Consider the following 15762-nt stretch of genomic DNA (forward strand, 5'->3'; position numbering starts at 1 on the left):
CATGGTGTGTGTAAAGAAGAACTGTGTTGTGTGATGTAGGTCTGTGTCATGGTGTATGTAAAGAAGAACTGTGTTGTGTGATGTATTGTAGGCCTGTGTCATGGTGTGTGTAAAGGAGAACTGTGTTGTGTGATGTATTGTAGGTCTGTGTCATGGTGTGTGTAAAGAAGAACTGTGTTGTATGATGTATTGTAGGCCTGTGTCATGGTGTGTGTAAAGAAGAACTGTGTTGTGTGATGTATTGTAGGCCTGTGTCATGGTGTGTGTAAAGGAGAACTGTGTTGTGTGATGTATTGTAGGTCTGTGTCATGGTGTGTGTAAAGAAGCAGCACCATGAAACAAGTTGTGTGTCGGTGAACAGGTACGTGCTGGATGACGAATACCAGAGCTCTGCCGGCACCAAGTTCCCCGTCAAGTGGGCCCCACCTGAGGTGCTGCAGTACACCCGCTTTTCCAGCAAGTCTGATGTCTGGGCCTTTGGTACGTCTACCTGCTTCATACCTTTCTTTCTTTGTCTTTTCTCCAGCAAGTACGACTCCCTCGTTCATAACTTTCTGTCTTTTCTCCAGCAAGAACGTCTCCTTCCTTCATACCTGTCTGTCTTTTCATCCAGCAAGAACGTCTACCTGCTTCATACCTTTCTGTCTTTTCTCCAGCAAGAACGTCTACCTGCTTCATACCTTTCTGTCTTTTCTCCAGCAAATATGTCTACCTGCTTCATACCTGTCTGTCTTTTCTCCAGCAAGTACATCTACCTGCTTCATACGTTTCTGTCTTTTCTCCAGCAAGTACGTCTACCTGCTTCATACCTGTCTGTCCTTTCTCCAGCAAGCACGACTCCCTCGTTCATACCTTTCTGTCGTTTTACGTCTCCCTCCTTCATACCTTTCTCTGTCTTTCTCTTTGTAGAGGTGACCTGGTGGTTATGCATCCTTCTTTGAAGCAAGAGAATCTGAGCGCATGGGATGGTATCTTAGACTTGCCAGAATTCTATCCTCCTCCACCATACCTTGGGTGGTGATCTGGACATTAACCATTTCAATAAGACGATAAACTGAGGTGTAGCATGCACTTAACACACGTAAAAACAGCACGGTTAGCAAGAGAGCTGTCCCAGGCAGAATTGTGTGGTAACATTCACTCTAATACACTTGTATGTGTATTGTATGTGTGTGTGTGTGTCACTGGAGCCTGACTGACTAATACTGGAAACACAAAGAGCACCTGAGGGCAGCTGTCAGTTGGCTCTACCCAAGAAATTAGCATGTTGTGCAGATGACTCTGTGTATGTTTGCAAAGTGCTGTCAGACCGAAGATAGGCACTGTGTAAGTATCCACATCATCAAAATTACTTAACTCTTGGGTTTTTTGGGTTTTTTTTCCATTTCCACATAGAGTTTTTTGGTTCTGAAATGTTGAGGATATTGACATGTGGTGCTGATTGACAGGTATACTGATGTGGGAAGGGTGTTGATTGACAGGTATACTGATGTGGGAAGGGTGTTGATTGACAGGTATACTGCTGATTGACAGGTATACTGATGTGGGAAGGGTGTTGATTGACAGGTATACTGATGTGGGAAGGGAGTTGATTGACAGGTGTACAGGTGTTGATTGACAGGTATACTGATGATTGACAGGTATACTGAGTGGGAAGGGTGTTGATTGACAGGTGTACAGGTGTTGATTGACAGGCATACTGATGATTGACAGGTATACAGGTGCTGATTGACAGGTATACAGGTGTTGATTGATAGGCATACTGATGATTGACAGGTATACTGATGTGGGAGGTGTTCACCTGTGGGGAGATGCCCTACAGGGACAAGCGGAACATTGACGTTGTGGAGTACGTGGTCACGGAGAACAGACGCCTCAGCAAGCCCAGCTACACTCCTGTCATCATCTATCAAGTTATGATGCGCTGCTGGGACAAAGTAAGGGCGGCTGCACTCCGTGTTTTTTCCCCTTCATTTCTTTCTTTCTTTATTTATATTGTTATTTATGTTGTTATACATCGTCTATGAGGTCATGATGCACTGATGGGACAAGGTAAGGGCAACTGCACTGAGGGTTTTTTTTTCCTTCATTCATTTATTTGTTTATGTATATATTTATCTATATATTTATTTAGTGGAGTGATGGCCTAGAGGTAACGCGTCCCCCTTGGAAGCGAGAGAATCTGAGTGCACTGGTTCGAATCACGGTTCAGCCGCCGATATTTTCTCCCCCTCCACTAGACCTTGAGTGGTGGTCTGGACGCTAGTCATTCGGATGAGACGATAAACCGAGGTCCCGTGTGCAGCATGCGTTTAGCGCACGTAAAAGAACCCACGGCAACAAAAGGGTTGTTCCTGGCAAAATTATGTAGAAAAATCCACTTCGATAGGAAAAACAAATAAAACTACACACAGGAAAAAATACAAAAAAATGGGTGGCGCTGTAGTGTAGCGATGCGCTCTCCCTGGGCAGAGTAGCCCAAATTTCACACAGAGAAATCTGATGTGATAAAAAGAAATACAAATACAAATGTTGTTATACATCGTCTATCAGGTCATGATCCACTGCTGGGACAAGGTAAGGGGTGGCTGAATTGCTTTTTTTTTTTCCTTCCTTCATTTATTTATTTATTTATTTATTTGTTTATATTATTAAACATCATTTATCAGGTCATGATGCACTGCTGCGACAAGGCAGTGGTGGCTGCTCTTTTTTTCCCCCCCTTCTTTTATTTATTTATTTATTTATTTATTTGTGAATATAATGATAATTATGGATACTTGTTCAGGGCTTTCCTCCCTTAAAGGGAGCTCAAAACACACACACACACACACACACACACATGCAATAACTTACAAAAAGAAGAAGAAAAAATAATGCACAAAAGCAAAAAAACAGATTCAAAGATCATGCATATTACATTACTTTATTACGCACACTGATACACACACACACACACACACACACACACACGTTTTTGTATATGTTTATTTATTAATTTTATTATTTATAGTAGTAGGGTCCATAGGGACAAGGCAAGCTTTGAAGCTCTTAATAATCCCTTCTTTGTTTCGTAACATATTTTGGTAGAAATGTTGGTTCAAGGTTTTTCTAGTTCATTTATTATTCATCAAACTTTCTGAAAATAGTTGATAATTTTTATAGAATTGTCCAGTTGATTCTTGAATGAATTATAGTAGATGGTGCTTTTATATTGCTACATTAGTGATGTGATCTTTTTATGCTTTTTTTTTTTTTTTGCTTTTTTTTTTGCTTTTTTTTTTTTTTTTTTACTTGATTTTGTTGATTAATTGAGACACGAGTGAATTGGTTCTTTTAATGTTGTTTTGATCAACATTTTAATATTGTCTTGTGTTCTGTTTTGACTGGTTTTAAGAACTAATGGGTATCCAGCCCTGACATGGCTCCTTTGTGGTCAGCTGGGCTCAAAACAGCAGGATTTGATTTGGTTTGATTTGATCTATTAAACAGTTATGATAACTTGTGATCAAACCCATACTTTTTGCTCACTAGGACTTTCGTTTCAGCTAACATCTAGGGTAGGTAGGCTGAATTGCGAACAGCCTGTAATTGCAAACGGTTCGTGTATCATCCCACTTCAAAGTGTTCTCACCATACACATTCCACGATTTAATGTCTACTTTGACCTTTTTTCTGATAACTTAATGAATCTCCATTTCCAAGAACCAGTCAGAAATCAGCTATTCTGGTTATTTCCACACTCTTTCTTCTCATCACGCACCACTGCATACCAGGTTCACAAACATGCTCTCAAAATCCTAAAATCAAGGGAAGCAAGTAGTAGGACTTGCACTGTGACACAGTTTAGAACGGCAGAGTTGATTGGATATGTTGAATGAATTGTGCGGGGAGAATTAAGAAGGCATGTTTTCCTGTCTTGCTCTCTCTCGCTCACAGGATCCAGACATGAGGCCCAGCTTTTCAGAGCTGATCAGACAGCTGTCAGAACTGAACCGAGAGGGAGACTACCCCAACGTGGAATGAGAAGGGACCTAACTCTGCGTGTGCACATCACAGTCAGCAAACCCAGTAACGCCTGGTGTTCAGGGCAGGAAGCAAGCAACACGTGGTCCTGTGGGCAGCTGGTGATGGTTTGTGGGTCAGGAGAGCAGTGGTTTCATGTCAACAAGCTCCGCTGATGTGTGTCAGCTGTTATCTTGCCTGCTGCCTGCCAGGAGTGGAGCATGTCTCGGCTTTTCTTTTTAGCATGCAGCTCTGTCCTATGATAAACAGTGTTGTATGTGATCTCTCCTTGTATTCTCTCGAGACCCCATTGAATTTTTTACCACACACACACACACACGCGCGCGCGCACACACATGCACACACACATATACACTCATACTCACACTCATACACATACATAGATACATACATTTATGTAGATATATATATATAATATACATATAACTTATGTACTGTTTTTTCTTCTTTTTTTTAACATATTTTTTCTTACAGTTTTGAAATCAACCAGCGATCTCCAGTGCTTCAGGCAGTGGTTTTAATTGTTTTTTTGTTTTTTTTGTTGTTGTTGGTTTTTTAGGGGTTTTTTTTTCCTGTGTTTTCATCAGGAACTTACCCACCTTGATTCATTCACCACGAAGTGTCACAGTGTTTGTCAGTTTTAGCCTCCACAGCGTCTCCTTTCACTTTTCTTTTTAAAGATTTTTTTTTTTTTTTTTTTGAGCTGCTAAACGGTTTTAAGGATATCAGTTACCAGGTTTTTGACTGACGCGAGTCAGCCATAATCTGCCTGCTGTTGGAGTGGAGCATGTTTCAGCTTTCCTTTTAGAATGCTGCTCTCTCCTCTGATAAACAGTGTCGTACATGATCTCTCCTCTGATAAACAGTGTCGTACATGATCTCTCCTCGTATTCTCTGATACCCACCTGGGTTTGGTACCTGATCATCAAAGTCACTGTCCCAGAAACACAACTTTAAGGTTATCAGTCATCTTTTTTTCTTTTTTTTTTTGCCGTTTCCTACCTGGCCTGGATACCTGGCCATCAGCACCACTGTCCCAGAAACATGACTTTAAGGTTATCAGTCGTCATGTTTTGGGTTTTTTTTTTGCGGTTTCTCACCTGGCCTGGATACCTGGCCATCAGCACCACTGTCCCAGAAATGTGACTTCTCCACCTGCATGCTGGACATGCTTCCATTGTGCGATGACTGGCTGGGTGAAGGTGTTCAATGTCTGTGCCAAGGAAAGAAAGATCCAGGCAGGGTTTTCACTGTGAACTTACTTTCTGTATGAGTTGTGAATTTTTGCACTGAAGATTGTTTCTGCAGTTGCTTTTTTTCAGGGTTTTTTTTGTGTGTGTTTTTTCCCTCATTTAAAAAAAAAAAAAAATTTTTTATCGTATCCATTTTGATAATGAGATGTGGAGCAAAAACAGCAAGAGTATGTGTCAGAACTGACTTCTCACACATCATTTGTCAGTGTGTCTCCCCCCCTCCCCCATCCCCACCACTTCTTGTGTGTATAACTTCTGTGTGCCAGAAGTTTGTACTGACTGAAGATGTTCATCACTTCATTGCTCTTGGATCATTTCACAGAACGACAGAAATGGAGATGGTCTGAGAGAATCTGCCAACAAGGACAGAGAGTGGGGGTGTGTGTATATCAGCGTGTTCATGTAACCCAGATTTGCTGTTTGTTTCGTTGTGCGAGTCCCAATGATCAGAAGTGTTGTGCAGGCCAGAGCTGTCGGTTGTCTCATGGGAGTGAGTTTGTGTCATCAACATAATGCATATCTTTCACGTTGTCAGCACAGTGTGCTGCTGTCTGTCATGATCTCTTCGTAGTTCTCTCAGAGATGGCGTCTACCTGTAGGTAGGACATACAGACCAGAGAAGCTGGATGAACCAAGCAGCTGTGTGTGATGTAAGGTAGTTGTTGTGGTTCTCCCTGTGTCATATCTAGGACTAAAGATGGTGGGGGTGATGAAGATAGGGGGTGTGTGTGTGGTGCGTCCATGCATGTGTGTTGTGGTTTAGACTTGTGTTTATATATATACATACTTCAGGTTTTTAGAAGAGAAAATCAAATATTATGTTTTTAGATATTTACATTTTTTTTAGCAAAGACAAGATTAATCTGGGAGTATTTTTTGTACATAATTTGAAAAAAGTATGTTAAAAAAAAAAAAGTAATTTGTAGTTTTTTATGTTGGTTTTCTTTTATTTTGTCAGACAATCTTAATTGTGCTGTAAAGTTTAGTATTTAAAACAAAAAAACAACTTTTTTTTTTAATTCTATTTTGTTTTGACTTTGTGCTTTGTTTTATTTGCTGAAAAAACAACTTTGCAAGATTTGTACAGGTGTAATGTGACTTGTACAGGTTTAATGTGGCAAAGAAAAATGATTTTTTTCCGTGAATCCACTGGAAACTGCACTACAACGTGCACCATCATGAAAACACTCGGAGGAAGGGAGTGAGGGGTGGGGAATCAAAATGACGACCATTACCAGAGGGAAGGGGGTGTGGGAGGGGTGCGGGGGAGCAGCTGTTTTCAGGGTTGTGCCATGTTCTGGTCACTGCTGAGCTGAGCCAGATGGTGCGCTGCTGTGTGCACATCACGTCACACCACTCCTGTCTCTGCTTGCTTCCTTCCTTCTCTCAGCTGCTTCCCTTCCTTCCGTCGTTGAGGTACACCCCTCACTGTGCCACTCCCCTCAGTGTGCCACTCACACCCCTCAGTGTGTGCCACTCACACCCCTCAGTGTGGCACTCACACCCCTCAGTGTGCCACTCACACCCCTCAGTGTGGCACTCACTCACAGGCAGTGTTAGGGTCTATGTGCAAAAAAACACAACAAACAACAACACACACACACACACAAACCTCACAGAATAATGAAGGTTTTGGGTATGATGATTTATTGGCGTGTAATCTTAACTTCTTTTTTTTCTTTTTCTTTTTTTTTTTTTTTTTTTTTTAATAGCAAGCGACACACATATATCGCATTTGCCAAGTCAATGGTATGAAGAACTTGATAAATTATATAATAGAAAGGGTCAACAACACATTTGTGTTCTTTGCTTCTACAAAGTGTTTTCATATAGATAGAAAAAAATAGATATTTGATAAAAGGAAACATATTGCTGATTAATGAGATGATATTACATAAGATTGATGATATTATTAATTAATGAGTAAGTAATAGTGGCATAAAGAATGTCCAGATATTTTAAACAAGCAGTTTACAATGGCATAAAATATATGAATAAATATTTTAAACAAGCAGTTTACAATGGCATAAAATATATGAATAAATATTATTAGGCATGCAGAAAAATATCCAGGTACATGGACATGAAACGAGGTACTGCCATTGTTTTGACATCAGTTGTGACATGTGCAGACAATATCAGACATGTATAGGCAGGAGGCATTATCAGTCCTATGAAAATCAAATACAGGGGGGAAATGTGGCTAAATGGCAAGAACCAGTATAATCATCAAATATAGAGAGAGAAAAAATGTGGCCGAATGTTGAGAACCAATATAAAGATCAAGTACAGAAAAAAAAACAACTAAATGGTGAAAACCAGTGTAAAGTAAACTTCAAGTACAGAAAAAAAGGCTAAATGGTGAGAACCAGTATAAATTAAACATCAAGTACAAAACCAAAAAAAAATGTCTAAAATTAATGGTTAGAACCAGTATAAACATGTGGAGTGAGGGCCTAGAGGTAACGCGTCCGCCTAGGAAGCGAGAGAATCTGAGCGCACTGGTTCGAATCACGGCTCAGCTGCCAACATTTTCTCCCCCTCCACTAGACCTTGAGTGGTGGTCTGGATGCTAGTCATTCGGATGAGACGATAAACCGAGGTCCCATGTGCAGCATGCACTTAGCGCACGTAAAAGTACCCACGGCAACAAAGGGGTTGTTCCTGGCAAAATTCTGTAGAAAAATCCACTTCAACAGGAAAAACAACTAAAACTGCACGCAGGGAAAAAATGCAAAAAAATGGGTGGCATTGTAGTGTAGCGACGCGCTCTCCCTGGGGAGAGCAGCCCGAATTTCACACAGAGAAATCTGTTGTGATAAAAAGAAATACAAATACAACATCAAGCTAAAGACAAAACAAAAAGAAAGTGCTAAATGGTGAGAACCATTACAAATTAACATCGTGTACAGAAAAAATATGCTAGATGGTTAGAACCAGCGTAAAGTAATTTCCAAATACAGAGAACAAAACGTTGCTAAATGGTTAGATTTGGAATAGAGTAACCAGGATTGTGTGGACGATGTCACGAGACAGACAGTACTTTATTGTAACACTTTCATTTGGACAAGTCAGGATTCCAGTGATCTTCCTCAGTATTCAAAGAACACACTTCCATGTTGGTCTTTGACTTGAGGGTGAGGGGGTGGGGGGGACTGCGGAAGAAACGGGATTAACAAACCAAGGTATTGCTCAGGATCGTTTCAAGAAGATAAGAAATGCGCAGGTTACGTCTTTATTCAGGAGGGAGAAAAGAAACTGCATTGACACCTTGATAATAACAAGAAATGGAATGTGTAGATTATATATATAATATCAACAACAGTAGTCTCTGCATGTCTTTAAAACTTGTATTCTTAAAAAGCATCAAATTTTTGCTGTAAAAAACAGCTTCTTCAGGCAAGGGTAGAGAAATGAAAGCTTTACAGGCTGGTTAAATAGCAGCCAGTGAGGAAAAGTCAGGTAAAATCAGGTAAAACTGGGCAGGTAAAAACATGCTGCCTGCAAAACTATTACAGAATTCAGCTTGCACTCCACACACTGCCACCCCCTCCCTGCTGCACACCATCATCACTCCCATTACCTTTGGGGTATATTGTTGTTGTTTTGGGGTGGTTATTTTTTTTTTATTTTTTTTTTTTTGTTACACTGACGCCAGTTAAGGAGTAAGACTGGTTGTTTTTGCCTGATTTCCACACAAGGTTGGAGAGGAGCAATGTGGGTGAGGGGCATCAGGACACTTGGGCATTACTTGACATTAGCTTCAAAAATGATTAAACAAGAGAGAGAGAGAAAGAGAAAAAGAATCTCACACACACACACACACACACACACACACACACACACACACACACACACACACACAAGAGACACACACACACACACACACACACACACACACACAAGAGAGAGAAAGAGAAAAAGAATCACACACACACACACACACACTAATCGAATGCATTTGAAATTTTAAATGTCACACATTTCTATTACTGTGCTTGTCCATTTCACTGCTCTACTTCTTAGCTCTTTTCTGCTTTGTATTTAAATGCTTATTTCTTATCACAATGACAGGATGCATAATGACCATTGGAATAGTGCTAGAGAATACATCAGTAAGTATTCCATGAATCGGCCATGTACACTGATGCTGATGTGGCAATTGCTCATTTTGAATGGAACATGTTGTGGTCGTCTCTTTCACTGAATTTATGTCTTCGTGTTGTTGGGTTTTCGACGGATATTTTTCGAAACATTAAATTGGTTGTTTTTTAAAGAATGAATTGATTTTAAATTGTGTATCATAACTGACAATTTTGTGATTCATATTGATCTGTTGGTGAACGTTTTTGTTGAATGTAAGATTTGTGTTAATGCTGCCTGTTGTAGTCTGCAATATTTGACCACTTGTTTGTCTGTGTGACTGGCTTTAAGCTGATTAGATCCAAGGTGTGGTCCACATGTTAGATTTGATTTGATTTGTCATTTTGACTACTTGTGTCATGCGCAGTACTGACAATGAGTTATTGTGGTTTATCTGATATGTTTCATTTTATCTTTGAAATTGGAAAGAAAAAACAATGAATTAAACTGTGTCAGTAACAGCCATTTCTAACCACATGTTAACTTTTTGTATCTTCAAAATAGGAAAGAAAAATACAGCATCTTAAACAGCAATTTCTAACCCTTTGTAACTTTTTTTGGGGTGTGGGGGGGAGGAAGGGAGGGGGGCTTGAAATGATGTCAGTTTTTTGGGTTTTTTTAAGTAAGTTGTACAAAAACTTGGAGCAGATGGACATCAAATGTGTGATCAGTTCATCCTGCTGTCACTCACTCACTTGATGATTGTCATCCTTGGAATTTGAATCAATTATCCCCCCCCCCCCCCCCCATCCGCCACTGCCTCCTTGTGTAAAGAACAAATAGAACAGGGTATCCATTTTGATACAGCAAATACTTCTCTCTTTTTTCCACTGTTTTGATACATCTTGTGTAAAGAACAAATAGAACAAGGTATCCATTTTGATACAGCAAATACTTCTCTCTTTTTCCCCCCATTTTGATACATCTTGTGCAGCAGCAGACATTAGAAAGGTGCCTGTGATCACAGTGTGCAGGTCTGTGAAGGACACTTGGTAGCAGTGACTTTACAGGGTGTTGCTTGCCTTACCCTCAGCTCTGCAGTGTTTCCTGCATGATGAGACTGAATGAGCTACAAACATCCGGACATTGCCGGGACAGATCAGATAAGGTCACCTAAATAAGGTGGATTTTTTTGCTGTTCCCTTCTTCTCTCACAACTCTGTGAAGAGTCATTGGGGCGCCGCACAGAACTGTTCACCAGATTCCTCCAGGTCTGTTGGTTGTGTGTCATAGTCTGGGTCTCCACAAATGTTTTTCCTGTCTTTGCAGAAATACAAGAATCAAACTGAATGAAAATGGACATTCAGACAGACCTTTCACCGTCTTTCTTTCCAACATGTAGCATTTAGAGTTGTGAGTGGTGTAAAGCAACAGAAATGATTGTGATTGGGTTGTGGTGTGTGGGGCATGCACTACACTGGCAGGGCCATTGGTGGTTGTGCTGACTCGGTTCTGGCCCAGGTCGTACGCTCCCATGCCTCAGTTTGTGTGCGTTGTGCATCATGTGCATGCATGCTGAGTTGATATACTTGTGTGGATTTGTTTTTTCCCAGTCTTCGCTGTCAGCTGTAGCATGTTTATAGTTACTCACATGTCAGTAGAATGGATGGTACACTCTGGTCAACTTACATCTTTAACCCTTGGAGGTCTGATAATGACCATTGTCGCTGACTGAACGATACATATGATTTGACTTGTCGCTTTCTTTCAGTTTGCTCACAGCCTGCACATATGTGGCTTTGTTCGCCTGTCGGTGCATCCTGTCCTTATATGTGTAATACTCGGTGTTGTAATGTGATCACATTGATGAACAGTGCATGTGTTGTCAAAGTGGGAACATGTGTGTGTAGTTTAGAACAGCTCCTTTTGTGGGGAATCTTGTGTCTGACCTGCTAGTCGATTGTGAATCCTGGAGGGAGTCCCCTTTTGTCTTTCTCAGTGCCATGATTTTATTTATACTGGTTGTCTTTTTGTTTGTTTCATTGTTTTCTCTTTTTTTTCTTTTTTTGTTTGTTTGTTTGCCTTATCCTACCTCCAGAACCAGGGAGTGCGGAGGAGTGAATGACCCAGTGAGAGACATGTGGTCCAACAGATTGTCACCCAGCACAGGCCGTGAACTGGTGTCTGTTTTCTGTAGGGTCTAAAACATAAAGAGTCTGATGTCACTGTATAGTTTGCTGCATAAGGAAAAGGTGTTGCTTGCTGTGGGCAGAATATGAAGATGTTTTCAAGTGCTACTAAACTGTCTTTTCCGCCATAGAAAATGTCAGTGGTCTGTTTCACTGCCACAAGGGTGGATTTAAACGATGTACAGGCCGACGTCCTGAAGGTCAAATTGTTGAGGGTTGTGATCTTGGTTTTTGCTGCCTCCACCCCATTATATCGTTGGTGCGGCCTTGACCTGTTGCCAGGGTCACATGACTTGGAATTGACGTGGTGTTGGTGACTGAGAGAGAGAGCTGATGGTGGGGTAGACAGTATGCAGACTGTCGCTCATACAACAAAGACCTGTCTGGAGTGATGTGTAACGGTAAATGAAATGAGACGGGCCACAAATGTCCAACCAAGTTCCGTTGTCCATCTGATAAAGTAATGTGCATATACCTTAACTCACTCAGTACGGCCAGTCCTCTCTTCTTCTCTACACAGACCCCTCGGATGTCCAGTGGGTGTCTGAATGACCCAACCTTTAGTTTCCATCGTCAGAATTGTGGTATCCTTTGTCAACATTCACGTCTTCAGTATAAGAGCCTTCCACTTGCAATATTTTGATGATGGTAATTGGGGTGAAACGCTGTTAACGTCGTCTCTTTCGCCATTCGTAATCGAAAGAGTTAATGTAGGAGATAAGGAGATGCGTGAACTAAAACAAGGAGTGGGTTATGATGTGCATTGGTCAAAGATCTCTGTACCACAGCACAGTGTAGCAACCGCAGTGGGTTAGTCGGAACAAGGTGCAGACAGTGTCACCATGTATCACCATCATGCTGCAGACAGTGTCACCATGTCTGTATCACCATCATACTGCAGACAGTGTCACCATGTCTGTATCACCATCATACTGCAGACAGTGTCACCATGTCTGTATCACCGTCATACTGCAGACAGTGTCACCATGTCTGTCTGACCATCATACTGAAGACAGTGTCACCATGTCTGTATCACCATCATACCGCAGACAGTGTCACCATGTCTGTATCACCATACTGCAGACAGTGTCACCATGTCTGTATCACCATCATACTGCAGACAGTGTCACCATGTCTGTATCACCATCATACTGCAGACAGTGTCACCATGTCTGTATCACCATCATACTGCAGACGTTGTCGCCGTAAATCACCATCATACCGCAGACATTGTCACCATGTTTGTATCACTATCATACTGCAGACAGTGTCGCCATGTCTGTATCACCATCATACTGCAAACAGTGTTGCCATGTCTGTATCACCATCATACTGCAGACAGTGACACCATGTATCACCATCATACTGCAGACAGTGTAACCTTGTCTGTATCACCATCATACTGCAGACAGTGTCACCATGTCTGTCTGACCATCATACTGCAGACAGTGTCACCATGTCTGTATCACCATCATACTGCAAACAGTGTCACCATGTATCACCATCATACTGCAGACAGTGTAACCTTGTTTGTATCGCCATCATACTGCAAACAGTGACACCATGTATCACTATTATACTGCAGACAGTGTAACCTTGTCTGTATCACCATCATACCGCAGACAGTGTCACCATGTATCACTATCATACTGCAGACAGTGTCACCATGTCTTATCACCATCATACTGCAGACAGTGTCACCATGTCTGTATCACCATCATACTGCAGACAGTGTCACCATGTCTGTATCACCATCATACTGCAGACAGTGTCACCATGTATCACCATCATACTGCAGACCGTGTCACCATGTCTGTATCACCATCATACTGTAGACCGTGTCACCATGCATCACCATCATACTGCAGACAGTGTCACCATGTATCACCATCATACTGCAGACATTGTTACCATGTGTGTATCACCATCATACTGCAGACATTGTCACAATGTCTGTATCACCATCATACTGCAGACAGTGTCACCATGTCTGTATCACCATCATACTGCAGACAGTGTAACCTTGTCTATATCACCATCATACTGCAGACATTGTCACAATGTCTGTATCACCATCATACTGCAGACAGTGTCACCATGTCTGTATCACCATCATACTGCAGACAGTGTAACCTTGTCTATATCACCATCATACCGCAGACAGTGTCACCATGTATCACCATCATACTGCAGACATCATCACCATATCACGCCCTCTCCTCCCTTCCCATCTCCCACCTCTTTTTTCTGTGCTTGTGATTGAAAATGCTGTGTTAAACAGACGTAGAAATGGGCATAATCTGGGTGTGGGTGAATGAGATTGATCATGGTTGTACTCTGTACAAAAAGTCTTTAAAAAAAAAAAAAAAATGTTCAAGCATTTTATTTTGAATGCATGATGACCCTGATGTAGTTTGTTTGCCTGATGGTTGTTCAGCGGAAGAAGAGGATTGAGCCCCACCTTCCTATACTGAACCCTGAACAAGGTGGATTTGAACTCACTGCCCCGATGGCTGTAAAGGACTGCAAGACTTTAACCTCTGGTTGTTCAGAGACAGATGTCACCTGTGTGGTGACTGATGGGGCAGACATAGCGTTCCAGCAGAGTCCTCAGACCGAAAGAAACTTACACCCCCTCTGCACCCACACAGTCCGAAGCTGTTGGTGGTGCAGCTTTGAAAATGTCTTGTACAAAAGGGAAGTCTTGTCACTTACGCTCTGTCATAATTCTGTGTTACTGTGGCTGCTTGATACGAAGCAGAAAAGCAGGCAACGATTGAATGTTCTGATCATGGTGTTGATTCAGATCGTACAATTGTTCCTGACTTAACGGTGGTTGTGGTTTTTTTAAATCATGAAATTGAGTGTGTGTGTGTGCGTGGGTGTGTGTGTGTGTGTGTGTGTGTGTGTGTGTGCTGTATTGTTTGGTTTACCTTGGTTTAAGGAGTAGAACAAATTTTGTTCAAAGTGATTTCAAACATTTTTTTAAATTTTTATGTCACACACTTATCTACTGATTGCAGTAAAGAGAGAGAGGTTGCAGTAAAAAGAGAGAGAGAGCTTAGCTTTTAAGCAGTGTGAATAAAGGAATCCATATATTTGTTGTGGTTGTGTTGAATTTTGTCCTTCATGACATCGGTATAACGGTCAAGGTAGTTACATGATTACATGCTGACTATGAATGTTGTTTTTTCTCTTCCAGCCCAGAATTGTATTACTTTTGACACAACAAATTTCTTTGTGTGAAATTTTGGCTGTTCTCCCATGTTATATTGCAGTGCCAGTTTTTTGTGTTTTTTTCTTTTTTTTGTTTGTTTTTTTCCTCACTTCTCACCTGCAAATGTATTTGTTTTCCCATCAAAGTTTATTTTTTTTCTCAAGGATTTTGCCAGGGACAACCCTTTTGTTCTGCTAAGTGCATGCTACACATAGTTCCTCAGTTTATTGTCCCAACCAAATGACTAGCGTCCAGACCACCAGTGAAGGTCCAGTGGAGGGGGGGGGGGGGAAATAGTGGCGAGTGTGGGATTCGATCCCACAGTTACAGATTCCCTCGCTTCCTGGGTGGATGTGTTACCATTGGGCCACCACTCCACGTGGAAAAAGTGTTTTCAGTCTGGTACTGATAGAGTGTCACATGGACGCACGGTGAAGTCTGGCACTGAGATTCACACTATACGCTGACCACAGCCTGTGTTTTATTTTTCATTCATTTCTTCTTTCTTTTTCTTTTTTATCCAGCCTGTTTCCCCATAGTGATTGTGACTTGGCATGGGTGTGGGGGAGAGGGGTGAAGGTGGGTGAGGAGGAGAGGGGTGGGGCCCACCAGCTGGAAAACCACCAAAGAGATTTTTTACCGAAGAAACTTACATGAGGAGAGAAGTTTTACCGCATCTTTTGAGCAGTTCACCCGAAGGCGTTTGTGGAACGGTTACATGTTCAGATATATCAGACTTGATAGTTCCTTCACTTTCTGCAGTTGAGTTCTAACAATGCAGACCCCAACACCACCACCTTCCCCTGCCAATTATCTGCTAACTTGTTCATTTCACACACATTTCCGGTTTCACAAACCTTTTATGTGAAATAGCAGTGACAGTTTACATTTCAGTCGACTCTTTTTTTCCCTTTTGTTTCTTCATCTTCCTTCTTTTTCTCACGAGTTGTCACTTTGGAGGCTGATGTCATACTGTGGACTGTGTGTCATCTGG

General features: G+C 41.5%; 1 protein-coding gene across 1 annotated transcript in view; it reads left to right on the top strand.

Moving 5' to 3' along the window:
• The window catches only part of LOC143284056 (tyrosine-protein kinase Btk-like), a 50614-nt gene extending 43631 nt beyond the window's left edge, over nucleotides 1–6983 (top strand). Inside the window, exons 16-18 of the mRNA XM_076590665.1 lie at nucleotides 362–480; nucleotides 1777–1937; nucleotides 3940–6983. Of these exons, the coding sequence (XP_076446780.1) occupies nucleotides 362–480; nucleotides 1777–1937; nucleotides 3940–4026 (367 nt within the window). The 3' untranslated portion in view covers nucleotides 4027–6983. The remainder of the gene's footprint in view (nucleotides 1–361; nucleotides 481–1776; nucleotides 1938–3939) is intronic.
• The last annotated feature ends 8779 nt before the right edge of the window (nucleotides 6984–15762 follow it).

Source organism: Babylonia areolata, chromosome 7 (assembly GCF_041734735.1).
Source record: "Babylonia areolata isolate BAREFJ2019XMU chromosome 7, ASM4173473v1, whole genome shotgun sequence".
Taxonomy (NCBI): domain Eukaryota; kingdom Metazoa; phylum Mollusca; class Gastropoda; order Neogastropoda; family Buccinidae; genus Babylonia; species Babylonia areolata.